Source organism: Arctopsyche grandis, chromosome 10 (assembly GCF_051622035.1).
Source record: "Arctopsyche grandis isolate Sample6627 chromosome 10, ASM5162203v2, whole genome shotgun sequence".
In the NCBI taxonomy this organism is placed as follows: Eukaryota; Metazoa; Arthropoda; class Insecta; order Trichoptera; family Hydropsychidae; genus Arctopsyche; species Arctopsyche grandis.
The window spans coordinates 21,857,083-21,874,808 of NC_135364.1; the positions used below are offsets into that span (position 1 = coordinate 21,857,083).

At 33.6% G+C, this 17,726-nt stretch overlaps 1 protein-coding gene across 1 annotated transcript; it reads right to left on the bottom strand.

The window, feature by feature from the left end:
* Nucleotides 1-59: 59 nt before the first annotated feature.
* LOC143918273 (protein-glucosylgalactosylhydroxylysine glucosidase-like) lies at nucleotides 60-14,343 on the bottom strand. Its single transcript, XM_077440061.1, has 14 exons — nucleotides 13,922-14,343; nucleotides 7,807-8,138; nucleotides 6,197-6,499; nucleotides 6,027-6,127; nucleotides 5,539-5,674; nucleotides 5,166-5,313; nucleotides 4,948-5,095; nucleotides 4,775-4,865; nucleotides 4,615-4,702; nucleotides 4,344-4,538; nucleotides 4,098-4,266; nucleotides 1,769-1,940; nucleotides 473-613; nucleotides 60-230 (listed from the first exon to the last, which is right to left on the bottom strand). Exons 1-14 carry the CDS (start codon nucleotides 14,107-14,109, stop codon nucleotides 115-117), a joined length of 2,328 nt encoding a protein of 775 aa, XP_077296187.1. The 5' UTR covers nucleotides 14,110-14,343; the 3' UTR covers nucleotides 60-114.
* Nucleotides 14,344-17,726: the final 3,383 nt, after the last annotated feature.

The following is a 17,726-nucleotide window of genomic DNA, read 5'->3' on the forward strand; positions in this document are numbered from 1 at the left end:
TCAATTTTGACAATTATATTTATTTCAAAATTGAATAAAATTAATTTAAAACACACAACAAACATACTCAAGAATAATTTATTATATAAAATATTTTTCGATACAAAATAACATTTATTTTTTCGGTTCGGACGTGTAGAATCGTTTCTGTCCGATCAGGTCTGAAGGAATTGGGCACTGGTTGGGAGTTTCCTTTTGGATTATAAAAGGTCCTTTGCCATAAAGCAATACTAAAAACAACAATACACATTATTATGTAGACACAAGACTAAATTTCTTTATAAATAGTGTGACTTTAGTTGATCACACCTGGTGATAGTAAATAACGCAATTTTTTTTCTCAACCATTACTCTCCGTATTTACATACATATCTGTGATAAACGGATAGCAATATAATCAGAGTCGCGTCACCAATGTTTAATTATTACCTATATATATAGATTCTGCGGCTAATTATGTAATAGTTCTCACCTGTGATTCCATTTAGTAACGCAATTTTGTTGTTTTTCATCATTATCACCAATGGATTATTAACATCCACTGATAAAACTGTCAAAGTTGTATTCGTCGGATGTATGTCTAATATCATGCTATTACCGAGATATTTTAATCCTAAAAATAATCACAAATTTATTATTTTTTGTACTTTAAATCTTGTGTGGTACTTATTATACGAAAATTGAGCATAATTAAAACTTGAAGATATGACCGTCATCTTGAAAAAAAAACGTAAAAAAATGCATTATTTTAGAAAAAATTCTTGTCTAGGGTCTAAATAAGAGTACCATGAAATAATATTCCCAATTTGATGGTTCTAAATTAAAAAATATTTGCATAGCGGATAAATAAAAAAAATGACAGCAAATTAACCAATTTTGTACGCAGTATTTTCATTAAAATGTGAGTAAAACGAAACCCTTTTAACTTTTATTTGAAATATCAAAGCTTTAGCTCCTGGGCTACATTTCTAAAATAGCTAAATTACAATAGGTAGTGGGTAGTGGAAGTAATCATAATTTGAAATTGCAAAAATTATGATACATCAAAAATAATTTTGACAACAAAAGCTTTAGGCGATACCGAATACTGAATATAAGAGTTAAAAATTAAAGTTATTTCATATAATACATAGTAAAAGTAATAGTAAAAAAGTAAATATAGTAAAAAAATAGTAAAAGTTATTTCATATAATGTACGTTTGCCTTTCTAGGAACATTGGTATAAAATCTGTGGATCTTAAATATACCAATACTGTTTCAATTGTACACACCTACATGTATGTACGTATTTTCTATGATTATTGAAACGATAAATTAAAACAATCCACTTTATCACGAATGACTTTCGCTTTTCAACCTGCTTACTTTACATATAATCCACAATTTAATTCAACACTCATCCATTGAAGTCCACTCAAGAAAAATCGATTACACGATGCGGAAAAATCACACTTGTATTTTTCAACGAACTCAAATAAACTCTCCATTCGTTAAATCAACAAGTTTTCTTTTTCGACGACTTGCGTACAACCGGTCCATGTAATTTTAACTCGAAAAATTAATATTCAACACTTTCGACGAATTTTAAACGCGTTAATATAATAAAACAACAAGCCTGTGGCTTTTGGTTTCAAAGCTAAAAGTCTTAAGTCATTTCGTAAAATGCGAAACGTCGATTTGGTTCATTACAGCCGGTTTCAAGGACGACATTGTCGTCGGTGTATTTTGAAGTTAATTGATTATATACATTTAGTAATGCAAAATTTACCGTGTATTTTTAATCTGGTCGATTGAGGTAGCACTTGAGGTTTGACAATTTCCAATCTGTCTATGTGTATGCTGATTCCAGCGTATCCGAATATGATGGCTTGCAAAAATCCACCCATTCCTGTTAAAAAATTTACTGCTCCTACTCTTGGTTTTCTATATTCGGTCCAAATCTGCAATATAAAAAGGTTGTGGCTATTTGCAATTACTACATCCGCAAATTATTGGCTATTTGCAGGTACTACATCTGCGAATTATTGGCTATTTGCAGGTACTATATCTGCGACAGGCGCAAAGCCTTCTGCGCATGCGCGTGAACTGTCACCGTCAGCGTGTTTACTGTTAAAATTTTGTTTTAAACCTCTTAAAATTTAGTTCGAACTCGTAAAGTGACGTAGAGTAAAAGATATAATCCAAATTAGTTAATATTATTAATTGTTAGAAAATTATTATCATATACAACGTATAATATCTACATAAAAGTACAAGCCGCGAACTAGCTAAATGATATAAATCTATTTTAATAACGTGCGAAATTTATTTGCCTCATGTATAATGAACGATTGATTTTAAACAAGTCTAGCATACATTAAATGTAAGAAATTATAATCAGATTATAAGTTCACGCGCATGCGCAGAAGGCTTTGCGCCTGTCGCAGATATAGTACCTGCAAATAGCCAATAATTCGCAGATGTAGTACCTGCAAATAGCCACAACCATATAAAAATACATTTGCCTTTCTTGCTTTATATTTAATATATAATCAAACCGACGCCAAAACGTTGATGTGTACAATACATTAAAATATTGTACACATGTACATATGTATGTATGTAGGTATTAAACCTTCCAAGTTGACTTGGTTAGGACAAGTATTGAAGACGTCAAAATATCACTGCAGTGATCAGAAAGAAGACTACGAAGGATATAAAATTGTGAGATAAGAAAACGTTGTGCAGACAAACTAAAAAGGCATAAGTATGCATGTATGTATGTACATATGTCTTTCACAATTTCATTTAAATTTGACATTCACCATCAACTGGTGAGTGAAGGCCTCTCCAACACGATTCCATTCGTCTCTGTTTTGAGCAACTCTCATCCCTCTCATTCAAATTTACACTGAAAAATTCAATAAAAATTTACACTAAAAAATATGTGCGCATTGAAAATTTGAACAGTTTAAAAAAGCTTTTAAAAACTTACTTATGCATTGCTATTTTTGTACGCTTCAATACACCTTTCTCGAATACAGTAAGTAAATATACAGATTCTATTCCGACAAGAAATGGGAATTTACCTTCAGTCAATGTCATAATTTATGAAATCGGAGAACGGTTTATGACTCATAAGCCGTTTTCCTACTTCATAGACTGGAAAAAGCCGATTTTTTTGTAATAAATTTTTGATCATTTGGATTTTAAAACTAAAAATAAAGTTATATTATGCAACAAATTAACAGTGAGCACGAGTACCATTGTAACAACACAAGGTTCCTACTATCGGGTCAATTGCTTTAGTTTCTCTTCCATATATAATTAATAATAATCCACTGTTTCAAATTGGTTGCATATAAAAATTCGCCCCTGATTCCTGAAATCATGTGATGATTTTACAACCTACGAATTGCACATAATAATTAAACTGAAGAGTCATCGTTATTATCTACGGTTGGTAAAATTTCAGTGACGATGCAAAAGTTTGACAAAACTTAATCGGCTTGTGCATACTAGTTTACCTGTCAATGTGACGTACGGTTTCCTTAATTACATATTTTTCAAAACTATTAAATTTTATAAATTGAGATGAAATACATATGTAGAAGTTGATATTTTTGAAGGGAAAAACCATAATTATTTAATTTTTCCATAAAAAATTATAATGGCATTTTTTTTCAATAATTTATTTTATAACTACTTAAGATCATAGTCTAGTCAAAAAAGTCTACACATCACAGAAAGACGCCTGTAAAAATTATTCCCAAAACATGTTCCACAGGTGTGTATCGCAAATTAGATACACGTATCAAAAACTTCAAGGTCGAATTTTTAATTATTGCTCATTAAGCATTTAAAGGATTGCGAGAGAAATCAAACGCTAAAAATCAAAAGTTCCACTTAAGAAAATATCTCAGGACATTGTTCACCTGCTTCACCATTCGATCTAGGAGATCATTAGCCTCTTAAATGGAAGGTACGTACAGATTGAAGAGTATACAAGCGCCAAAGTACATATATCTAACATAGATCTAAGTATATATGTATGTAAGTATTTTCTGGGTCTGACATTATCTGGTCTTCTGGGTCAGACATTTTCAATTCAACTCTACCTTGAACGGTTCCCTGACGTATCCTTGGTAGCTCATGTTAAAAAGGTGGGCAGCATGCTTGGAATTACCGATGCGAAGATGACCCAAGGCATGCATACTCCACGTCATCGCTGGACCACTCTCGCGAGTCACGCCCTCATAATAAGACAGGTCGTTAGCTCTCGTTGACCTTAACATTTAAAACAAATTCTTAAAGCTAATCAATAGCTACTGTGATTCGATAGATTCGTTCGACGAGAAACTGACCGATTCATCGTATACTGAAGCGGAAATCCCAACAGGACTGCATCGGCCTGCTTGATCTGCGTCGACCTTTGGTAACCATCGAATTGAGGATGATAGTCATGGACTGGATCGAACGGAAGGGCCAACTGAGATGCCATGTCGGCCCAATGACGCTGTTTTGGCAAAATGAACGATTTGCACAGACAGTCTACGTATCTAAAACAAGAAACAAAAACAATGGTTGTCCTCAACTTTCATACCGCATAGTTCTGGGTATGTTGATTTGACTCACTCTCCTAAATAAAGGGCATATCCTGCGACCACGTTCGTGAATGCGGAATTCGTCACGTTGCTGTGGTCTTCGTCTGGACCCATGACGTCTAAAATTGAAGTATTTACGACGGTCATTTATGAACAAATTATACGTTAAACTTGTAAAATTGAAAACTCACTGCGAATGTCGTAAAAGCCGGAAGTTTCATTGAATATCATTCTCGACGCCCAAAAGTCTGCTATTCTGAATACTAAAGCACATCCACCGTTCTGAAAATGATTGATTGCTACAACTAATACAAGTTTTTCAAGTTCAATATATAATACCTACTACATAGAAACAAAATCATACTCTGAGCCACTTTTCGTTTACGGAGACGGCTATGTATTGCCTGATTGCAAACGCTATACATCCTGTGATATGATGTTCGAATTCAGCCACTTCCATGCAGCACGGTTGGGTCACTTCTCGTCCAGTGAACGCACTCTCCCAAGGAAATCTAAAATTTAAACGATAGCCTACTTGATATCTAAAATGACTTTCAACCATTCACTAGGACTCACTCCTACCTAACTCCTTCGTTTTTTGTAGCAGCAGCTAAATCTGAGGCCGCATCGATCATCGACATTCTGTACTGCAGAAGCATTTCAGCATACTGGGGATGAAGCAGAAGAATTGGCGGAAACATCCAAATTTCGGTATCCCAAAAGTTGTGTCCTATCACGTTACAAATTTCAACCATCTCAATGTAATAATTTACCAAAATAGTATACATATCAGTGTATACTATTTTGAAATCTCCCTGCTTTTGTCGCACAGCCTTGCTTACTTGTGCGCGAGCAGAGTAGAAGCTCGTATCCTGGTTGCGCATACGTAAGTAAAGCTGTGCGATAAAAACAGCGTGATTTCCACGGCAGGCCATTGATACATGTGTATATTTACCTTCGTAATCTTTAAGCAAACCACCTCTGGACAGACCTCCAGGACTCAAACCATAGAAAAGCCCATGGTTTTGATTCGTATTTAACGAAGGTAGTGAGCTCAATAAATAGTACCAAACTCCACGAATAGTCTTTTCCTATAAAATTGAATTATTTTTCAATTGAAATACCTCTTCAATGTTCATGATTCATATCTAAGGTGTTCAAGTCTTATTGTTGTTTTCTATAAACTTAAAGATATCAAGAATTTTTTCCACTTCTTTACTCAAATACAAGCTACTTTTTTTACTGCTTTTTACTCATTTCACAGGAAGACATACATATATGTATGTAGATAATCAATTTTAAACTTACATACCATATTATTATGTATTCCTTGTTTTGAAAATCTCGTCTAAATAAATGTCTTCCTTTTATTATATCTATAGTTGTATACAAATTGGACTACTAAAAATCAATCTCATTTAAGACTGATGTGTAATTACTCACCAAAGCCACATTTCCTTCAACGTCAACTCTTCCAACATCCAAAAGTTTTTTCCACTCCGCCTTGTGCTTGTCGAACAGATCGTCTTGTTTCTCCTGCAAAACTAATCACATGGTGAACTTCAATAGAGTCAGAGAAATGATTGTTTCGTTTGTAAAAAAAGTCAAAATACCATCTATCATCTCCTTGAGGGCGACTTCTTTGTTGTTATCAGCGGTCATGACGAAAGTGTGTAGCATTTTTCCACGTCTGGGTACGACTAGTCTGGACGGTACGTAAGTCCAATAAGCGCACACGTCAGATACACTCTCTTGATATCTGGAATCTTCGACTGTTTTTGTCTTGCCGCAAGCCGTCCACATCACCCTATTACCGATCTTGAGAACTTGAGGAGTGTCAAAGTTGACGTCTTCGCTGTCGCCTCCAGGAAGAAAGCTCAACTCGACGTATCTAGCTCTGTGATCTCTCCACAAATCTACGAACACATAAAAAAATCCTGCACTACTTTAAATCATCAAAATCAAATACATACGATAACATATTATTATATAACAGTGTTTCACAAACTGGGGTATCCGAAATTCTGATGGTACGTGGAAGATTTGAAAGAAAACGTGGCCACATAAAAAAGATTTTAGAAGGTAAATTTTTTCTAGGATTAAATTTCACTTTTGATCGAAACATCTTCAAACATTGTTCAAACAATCTCTTAAGTATAGAAAAAAATACAATTAATTTAGCAGGTATTTTCATTTAAATATAATTAATTTAACAGGTATATAAGGTTTTTTTTTTTTTTTAAATTTGAATTTGAACAAGATGAATTGACTTTTTTTTACCCAATACTTCTTAATATGTAGTACCTTAGAAATTCAAGCTAGAATCATATATAAATGCATGTATAAATGATATAAGAATGCATGTATAAATGATATAAGAATGCATGTATAAATGATTAAGTTGGCACGCATGAGTAGAATGAATGATGAAGTTGATAACATGTAATGTGTCGGAACAGTCTGTTTAGAACGTTGCGGCGCTCCGCTGACTAAAATAATCGCTCAACGAGCCTCATTTCACACTACCGACTATGTCTCGTAACGATTTCCGGAAAAATGCACTAAATTGCACTGAATAGTGATGCAGTTTGGAGAAGTCATAATTAGACACCGGATAGTCACAGTGCTTTTTCTAGGAATCCAAAGCTAGAGTAAAAAAAAAAACGTTCGGCGAACCTTTAACAATGCAATGAACAATACACAGCACCCTCTGGGTCCGTTTTTTTCAAGACGGCACCTTGGTTATCCGGCCTTTAGTCATAATATTCAAAGGCGCTCAAAAAGAACTTACGCAAAAAAATTCCACAAAAAAAGGTTAGCACCCTCGGATAACATACAAATACCCCTTGACGCTTTTTTGTAGAATTCTATTGCGTTAGTTATCCTTGAGCATCTTTGAAAGTTTGGATGTCTCGAGAGTGCAACTATCTCCAGTGCATCTTTCCAGTCAACCAGATCCTACAAAACCATGTAATAACTACCCAATAACGCCTCAGTTAATCCTATTTTTTCTTCAAAATTAGTTGGTACGCCGTCTGTCTGTCTCTGAAGAGGTGTGACATTAATTTTAGTAAGTTTGGGAAACACTGTTATAAAGGATGAGGCTAGAAAACTAAACGAGTTTCAAAATTTAATAGAATTAAGAAGTTGACTGAGTGCAATAAATTTTGAAAATCATCATATTTATCTGCCAAGTTTATGTATGTACATAAGTCCAATTTACCAGCTTTGTGTTTGGCCGAAATTAGAATCTGGTTGATGATGGCCCTCGTGTAGTACCTGTGAGCGTAGATCCTCTGGTCCACCACAGACCACTCCCTGTCGACATGGACCTGGAAAACTCCCGATGACGTGTCCAACGTGTAGGAAGGCTTTAAACCTGTCTCCCCAATGGTTGAATTCAGACGAACATTACACCAAGCGGGTATCCTCGCCCTGTGACTTTCGCCTTTGTTGCCATTGTAGAAACCGTTCATGTACACCGTGTTGCTGAAGATGTCCGTTGCCAAATGGCCATTGCCTATATTGCACATAAACTTAGGATCCAATGGCAATCTAGAATTAAATTTTAATCAGTAACTTTTTTAACAAAACATGTTAAGAACACTCCCAGCACTTGAAGGGAAGTGCACTGATTCATCTTCTTCAAGATGAAAATTATTAGCATAATTAATTTATCGCAACAAACTTTGATAGAACTGATTTAAAACACGGTAGCCTTCCTTGATGATTCTGAGAATTTTAGTTTTTACTTTTACAAGATATATGTATACATATGTACAGATAGCCCAGCATGAAGGTATGTACATATGTAAAACATCATATGATTCTCATAACAAAGAAAGATATATATATATATATATATATATATATATATATATATATATATATATATATATATATATATATATATATATATATATATATATATATATATATATATATATATATATATATATATATATATATATATATATATACAGGTTCGGCGTTCGGCGTTCGCTCGAGTCGCACGTCGCACTGTGCTGTGTTTTGAACAAAATTACAACTACTTCTACCATGGAGGATATTATATCTTTGAGCCGGACGATACTTGCTGACCTTTCAAAGAAGGGTTCTGGTGCCAATGTCCTTACCAGGGACAGGGTGCAATTTATCAGCGCCTCCATTAACAGTATAGTATCTATCGCACGCGTCGCTTTTGACAGTCTGGCCTCGCTGAAACAGTCTGTGGAGTTCCTCCAGACTGTCCACTCAGATATCGGCGAAATTAGGAGGATGATGTGTTGTCCTTCTCCGGCGGCAATCCTGGCTCCAGCTGTTTCTGGCGTACCTACGACTCTGCAATCGGGTGAGGTAACATTACATGTACTCTCCACTTCGACAACACACACGGAATGCAACAATACCACTGTGTGTAAACAAACACCTGTCAGTGGCCAGTACGACGTTTCAGCGGTATCCTCTGCCGCTTCACCTCCGCATTCTTCAGCTTCAACTTCACTTGCATCTGCTTCAGCTTCAGCATCTACTCCTGGTTGTGCTACTGTTTCTGCTTCTCCTGTTTCTGTTTCTGCTTCTCCTCCTTCTCCTATAAAACCCACGAAATCTTACAGTCAAGTCGCAGCGCTATCTTCTTCTTCTTCACATCTGCCATCTTCAGCTTCAGCTACACTTACATCAGCTTCTGCTCCAGCATCTGCTTGTGTTCCTGTTTATTGTGCTCCTGCTTCTGCTTCTACACCTGATAATATTCTACAGAACACCGCACTATCTTCGTCTCCAGGAACATCATCTCTTCCTTTTCGACAATTCTTTACTGGTACCGGTTCTACTAGCAACCTATTATTGCCAGCACAACATAGGAAGTTTGTTCATGTTCTTTATCTTCACAAGGACACCACCATTGACTCATTAACTAATTATGTTAAGATGAAATTGCCATCCAGTGATGCTATAGCTGTAAAATTAAACTCGAAGGGTCCTAAAGCTTACTCTTCTTTCAAATTATCTGTCATCGAAGCTGTCTATACTAGTGTTTTGAATCCGGACTTTTGGCCCGCTGGTATAGCTTTCAACCCATGGAAATTTCGTCGGAGCCCGGCACCCTATAACAAATAGGGTGCGCAAGATTCGCAAGATGACGATGCTGTACCAGAATGTTAGGGGTCTTAACTCCAAAACTGTTGATTGCCTTTCTTCTGTTCTGGTACAGCATCATGACTTCATTGCACTTACGGAGACTTGGCTAAATGAATCTGTTTGCGACTTCGAGATATTCGATGATAGATACTTAGTTTTCAGAAGAGATAGGGCCAGCAGAGGAGGTGGTGTTTTACTGGCTGTTCGTGCCGATCGTGTGCGGTCTGCTCAACAAATTCACCGTCTTCAATCAGTTGGTGAACATCTTTGGGTTCGAGTTGATCTTCCGCGGTGTTCCATCTATATTTGTGTAGTATATTTTCCTCCAAATCAAAACGATAAGATCTCTGAAGTTTTTTTTAATAAATTACAAGAGGAATTTAACTTTCTAAAGAGTAAAAATATTTTGATTGTAGGGGACTTTAACACTGTTACTTTGAAGAATGTAAGCATGGAACTGTCGCATATGTGCAATCTTTTTAATTTATCAGATTTGAATAATGTATGCAATGTTTATGGCGGAAAACTTGACTTGGTGTTGTCCAATATTATTTGCAATTCCAGTAGAAGTCCCTGTTTTATTGTTCCTGAGGATAAGTTTCACCCTACGCTCAGTATTGATTTTGATGCTACATGTTCCCATTTAATGTTAAATGATTCTGGGCACAATAGTAATCGTAATTGTAATTCTGTTAATCATGATTTTTATGGTTGGAAATTTAATAATGTTGACTTTGCTGGCCTGAATTCTGTTTTGTTGGAATCGGAGTGGATTGATCTTTTCGAGTGCTTGGATGTGAATGCTGCTGTCGAGATATTTAATAGGATTGTGCATTCTTCTTTTAACAAATGCTTTAACAAAAAATTTCCTAAATCCAGAAGAATTTTTCCTAGTTGGTTCTCAGCTGAATTAATCGTAGTCATCAGTCGTAAATGTTACTTGCACAAACGCTGGAAGTTCACTAAGGACTCACATGATTACGTTGAATTCTGTCAGTTGCGTTCTCATTCCAAAAAATTGATCTCAATTTGTCACGCTGACTTCATTAAGAAATGTGAAGATTCCATTTCCATAAACCCAAAATTATTTTGGAACTTTATAAATTCTAAACATAATAACAATTCGAATTTGACAATGATGTTCAATGGTGATGAGTCGTTCTCAGGTTCGAAAGATATCGCTAAGGGTTTTGCTGAGCATTTTAAATCTGCATTTGTAGACTCATTCACTCAATCTTCAAATAATAAGTTTCAAATAAGTCATTCCTTCATTCTGTCAGTATTTGAATTTAATATCAGTGATATGGAGTATGGGTTCCAGAAGCTGAAACCTAATAGATCTTTTGGTCCTGACTTTATTCCCGATTTTGTTTTAAAGGGATGCAAGTCCAGTTTGTTATATCCCTTGCTTCATATCTATAATTTATCACTGAAATATTCTCTGTTCCCTGACTCTTGGAAATGCACCAAAGTCACTCCAATTCACAAAAATGACGATAAATCTTTTATTAATAATTACAGACCAATAGCCATTGTTTCGGCTCCAGCCAAATTATTCGAAATAATTTTGCAGAGATTACTTTATAACCATTGCAGTCGGTTTATCATAGACCAACAGCATGGTTTTCGTTCAGCACGCTCTACGACTACTAATCTTTTGTCTTTCACAAACTTCATTACTAAATCGCTAGATGCAGGGCATCAAGTTGATGTGATCTATACCGATTTTGCTAAAGCTTTTGATAAGGTTGATCATTCAATACTTATTAAGAAATTGGCCAATTTTGGTCTATCGGATAATCTTACTGATTTTTTTACTTCTTATTTAAGTAATCGTCGTCAGTTTGTTTGTTTTGATGGCCATTTCTCTGATGTATACCTCACATCTTCTGGCGTGCCCCAAGGCTCTAATTTGGGACCTTTACTGTTTCTAATATATGTGAATGATATTGGCTCGGTACTTTCAGATTCAAATTTTTTACTATATGCTGATGACCTCAAGTTATTCATGAAAATTGATAGTGTTTCTGACTGTGAGGTCCTTCAGAGTAATTTGAACTCTTTATGGTGCTGGGCGACTAATAATCATTTACCTCTTAGCGTTAGTAAATGCAATATTATGTCTTTTTCTCGGTCTTCTAACCCCACCTTATATCAGTATAATCTTGGTGGAACTCCACTGTGTAGAACATTATCCAAAAAAGACCTTGGCGTTACGTTTGAGAGCAGATGGAAGTTTGGTATCCATATTTCCAATATGTGCAATAAAGCTTCAAAGATGCTGGGTTTCGTTTTACGTAATGCTCACAATTTCAATAATTTAAGAGTTTTGCGTCTTCTTTATAACGCATTGGTCCGAAGCATTTTGGAATCTGATGCCATTATATGGAGTCCCAGTGAATTAACTCACTCTCTAAAAATTGAAAGAGTTCAAAGGAAGTTCCTCCGCTATCTATATATGAGGGAGTTTGGATACTACCCTCAACTGTTTCCTAGTGCTTTTGTGCAAGGTTCTGTTGGCTATACTTCCCTATCTCATCGGCGGGATATGCATCTTGTGTGTCATTTCTTCAAATTATTAAGAGGTGATATTTACAACCCAACTATATTGGAAGAAATGAAATTTTGGGTTCCATCTCGCCTCATTGATTATCGATTGCGTCCATTGTTCCAAACTATTAAAGCAAGAACTAATGTTCTTGCTTTTTCACCAATCGCTCGAGTCTTACGCTGCTTGAATTTGGTCAGCAATCACATTGATATTTTCAATATTTCACCGGATAATCTATCCGTATTTTTACTGTTTTTTACTTTTAATTCAATTTAAACTATTTATATGTGTTTTTTTTTTTGTGTATTATTTTCATTTTTGATTTTTCAATTTATTAATTCTCAATTTTTCAATTTTTAATTTTTATGTACAATTTTTTAAATGTTTTATTTTATTTGTTTTTCTATTATTGTTGTTTTATTTTTTCTTATGTATTTGATCTTTTATGTATTGTCTGGCCACAGTGTCATATTGGGGTGACCTGTAAAGACTCTGTGGTATACTTGTATATTAAAATAAATAAATAAATAAATAAAAATATATATATATATATATATATATATATATATATATATATATATATATATATATATGTATATATATACATATATAAACAACTAAATATGTACATACATATGCATATATTTTAAATTTTGCTATTAATTTGGATTAAAAGTAAATATAAAAGTTTAGGTCAAATCCTTAACCCGTTGGCTACGGCAACTTTGGCAGTACTTTTTTAGCAAATTTATAAATCGAGCTTTCAACCAAAATAAAAATTACAGTAAGATTTATTCACGTGACCAAATATGACAATTGACACCTGAAGTGTTTTTTTTTAATAGTGAATCTCGCCTGAAGTATCAAGTTTGTTTACACAGTAAGTCACGCCATTCTCGCCAATGGCATTTTACAAACGACGTCTATAGCGGTCATCCGCGAGCATAGAGTTAATAGTAAGACTAGTTGGTTTTAGATCGCAAATCTCTATTAGAATTCGTAGACAGCTACGGAATCTTCCTAAATTCTAAATCCAAACCTTCAACAGGTAAAGATTGAGTACTCCTAATTCGTATTATTGAGACAGAATAGGATTTTGAATTGTTCAAATCGACTTTATTCCAATCATTACGTTTTTTCTTATAAAATTTCGAGTGTAAGTATTTTTTTTAATGTGTAAATTGAAAGAATTAATACTAGGTATGCATTTAAAAGAGATTCGTTAACGCAGGAAATGGCGAGAGAAAGATAAGAAAACGTACAATTTAATAATATAACTTATCGTATTCGAAAATACTATTTAATATGTACATAGTACATAAATGTATTTATACGTACGTATGTATATTATTTATGAAACATTATCAATAAGGGTCACGATTGTTTTCTAGACATTGTTTACATTACGAACTATCTGCTCCAATTATGAACAGCATACTACATATGTAATTATCATGCACAATGTTGAGTGCATTGAATTGCACTATCAAAATTTATACTGAAATCAAACAAGAATGCCTATGCACATTTAATACAAAACAACTACCAAATAATAATTAAATAATGGCACACTATGTAGTATACAGAAATATGATATAAGAATAATAAAAAAAAATAAAAATTGATATAAATTATTTAAAATTACCTGTAAGTGGTAAAAATATGCGGTAAAGGGTTGAAGTCGATGATTTTCAACGGTGCTGCTGATCTTCTAGCTCTAGCTGCCCCTACATTTCTATGTATGACCAAAGAAGCAATCACCAATAGACCGAAACCAATAAATAAACATACCAGTGTCCATGGTTTCACACAACACAGTCGACAAATAGCCATCGTTAGTAGTTCAGTTTCGAAAACTCAATCCAACGTGTGTGTCTCTATAGTGAGTGTACTTTTTATTCATTTTTTTAATTGCAATAATATTTTTACCGAAACGACTTAATGAAGATATTAATATTCTATAGATAATAAAAAATAGGCAGTTTTAATAACGGTTTTAGGATAACTTTTAAACTAAGATATAGACACGAGTAGACGTTCGTTGCGAGAAGACCAACTGTGTATTGTGATCAATTAATTGTAGCATGCTATCGTGGCAAACACCTAAATCGTTTTTTTTTTTGTACTTTTTTTTTGTTTTTAAGATAGTGTGGTTTGTTCGAGCGTAAAATAAACATGCTAATGCATTGTAAACATAATTAAAACCATTGGTTGTTTTGTAAATAATCATAACTACATTAAAATTTTCAATACATTTGTGCCAAAATTGTACCGAATAATAGATTCGAATAACAAATTAAGCTTCGGTTAAAATTTTTCGTTGAAACATAAGAAACACGTTTTCTACAATTTGAAAATTTTCTTGCGATTGTTTTAAAATTTAAAAATAAAACTCATTAAAATATTTGTATCGGGATTTTGATGACATTAACCCTTTAAATGTTAATTAACGATATTTCATTGTTTATGAAAATAGGTAGAATCGCTAAAATGAATGTTTTTGATGTCATAATGGTGTGTAAATTATTATGTAAAATGCAAAAATTAATAAATTTTATCATTTCTAGCTAGGATTTTAAAAAACATCGTAGTACCCATATTTTAGAAGAAGTTAGGTTAGGTCCAATGCTGGAAAATTAAATAAGATACGAATAGAAGTACCATTTATGTTTCCTGAATCTACATATTGTTTGGGCAACTATCTTACAAATCAGTTCTAACTAAAGAATCTACAATTCAACATTGGTATAAGAAATAGTCATTTAATTAAAGCTCACACACCCCGTATTATTTTTTCTAAAAACACTAAAATAGTCTATACATACATACAGTGGCGGACTGGGACTGAAATTAGTACATGCCAGGTGTCAAAGGGGCCCCACCCAGGGTTAAAAAAAATTGTCCCCCCCCATATAAAAAAAAATTCTTCTTTCCATCACGCTTAAAATTAAGGGTAAAAAAAATAAAATTTTCAAAAATGGGAATAAACATATTTAAGTACAAGAAAAATGGCAAAAGCAAAATAGATCCATAAATTACATTTCTTTTTAACCCTTGTCCTAGGTAAATAGAATGCGGCATAAAAGCGGCTTTTACTTTCGGTAGAAAACAATCAGGGACGTCATTTCAGCTTTTTCTTGGGGGGAGGGGGGCAGGCAAAGATTGGTCAAATTGAATTTTTTTTCAAAAAATCTGTTTTATATCGGAATAAAAATGGAAAATATTTTTTGCATACACCTTATTGAGTTATAAAATATGACAAAAATAAGCTTATTTTTGATAAACTAATTAAAAAAAAATATTATGTAAAAGTGAAAAAAGCGCCGCAGGCGAAAATTTTTTCCAAAAACCTTCACATGGTCAACAAAAATCGACCATCAAACTGAGTCACTAAAAAACTATCAATTAACTTAATTTCTACTGACTGTCTTTTCACTTTATCTATGTACATACATACATATATATGTACGTAATAACAATAGATAAAGTTTTGTGATCATGCGAAAATTCGAACTCGGAATCGATCACTGATCACGTTTACATAATATAGAAAAATGTGTGCGGCTCTGTGTGTTTTTGTGTGTGTCTTTATTATTTTTATTATTTTATATATGTATATATAAAATTATTTTTATCTCAACCAGAAGTAGTACTTTTACCCTATAAGATCGAAGTATTTTTATTTTTTTCTCGGAAAATTTTCGACGTATTGAACTGACATTTCATATCTATAATTATAAACCAAATGCCAAGTTATATACATACATATATAAAATTTCGTGAACACCCGTTAACCGAAAGTGACAGTTTACTCCTGTTGGCAGTTTACCGGATTTTTCTTCCACTATTTTAATCGACCCTTTAAATATGTCTGCTCTTCACGATTTTATGTATAATTCCTTGTATCAATATGATGAAAATATAATAACAAAAAAATCATCAAATTTAATTAACCAGAAGTGGGATTTTTTCCTCTTAAAAAAGAAAAAAAAATTTACCACAACCCTGAACGTATCAAGCTGAAAAATTATATTTGTATTCTTTATGTACTAAATTTGATAAGGTTTTGGTCAGAAAGCAATTTTATTAAATAACTAAAACTTTTTTTGAACCGAATTCGTTACACATGAAGTTTAAATCCATCTCATTCTTTGTTTTGTGAGAGAATGGACGTCTGCAAATACATAAAATAAAAATACGAGAAATAAAATCATTTGTGATTGAACCGATTCAGTAAAATATTAATTTAAAATCTTTCTTGAAAACAAAAAATATACGAACTTTCGGAAAAATAAACGTTACACAAAATAAAGTAAAGGGGACCTTTCTAACGATTCGCTCCATAGGATGAACAATTTCTAAGAATTTTACCCAAGGCTTACCACTTAAAAACCAAAATATACTTGTTTTGAAATAATTTATTTTTTTTCAAAGCACATAGCAGCGATTATTTTATTAGTTACCCAAAAGTAACATACATAGGAAATAAACGTAGCATTTATATATCCATAGTATCTCATTAATCATTAAATTCATAATATTTTCTAAATTCACACTATTCCTTAATTTAGGGGGACGAGTGTCCCCCTATGCCCCCCCCAGAATACGTTCATGAAAAAAATGTATAATATTTTAAATTAATGTTAATCGAAAATCGAGATTTTGGGGAGGGGGCCCCAAATTGGTATATACATAATATTGAGGTTAGAAATGGGCCCAGCAAAAGGGCCCACGCAAATGTTGAAACTTACATTTCGAGCCTAATAAAAAAAGTTAACCGATCTTTGGGCTGTTAAAGCAGGTATTAGTTATTTGTGTATATCGTAAGAAATTTGTTTTGTTGAAATACCCAAACTTTAGCTCCCTAAGTGCAAGATCCTATAAATTTTTACACACTTGAAATAGTTAAAAAGTTATTTAATTTTACTGAGGGCCCATATTTTCTAACAGATAGTGGGGCCCACATGCCATCGGGCATGTTCGCTTGTATGGCCAGTCCGCCACTGCATACATATATACATATATGCTACAGTTCAGTAAAGTTTTCACGCTGGTTAGTTCATGAACTTAGATCTAGTTTGTCTACATACGAACTATGCAAACAGTCAAAAGTTACATATCTTCAAATACACTCACAAAGTGCCTGAAGAAACGTTCAGCTCTAAAAATTCTTTGGCATTTCAAAACGCTGAGTATTTGAAATAGGAAATCCTATGGAAACCACATTACTATATTGCTATAATTCACATTTCCGTTAATATTAAAAAATATTGCAACCTAAGGTAAGCATAAAGCGACAGCGCAGTGCACTGGTAGAGCAATTGCCTACTAGTAGATAGGTCATGGGTTCAAATCCCGGTTAAATACACTGCTGGCGATATCTAGTAGTTATTAAAAAAACACACACAGATCGACCGTTTATTGTTTGAATTTTCCGATTTTTCTAGCTT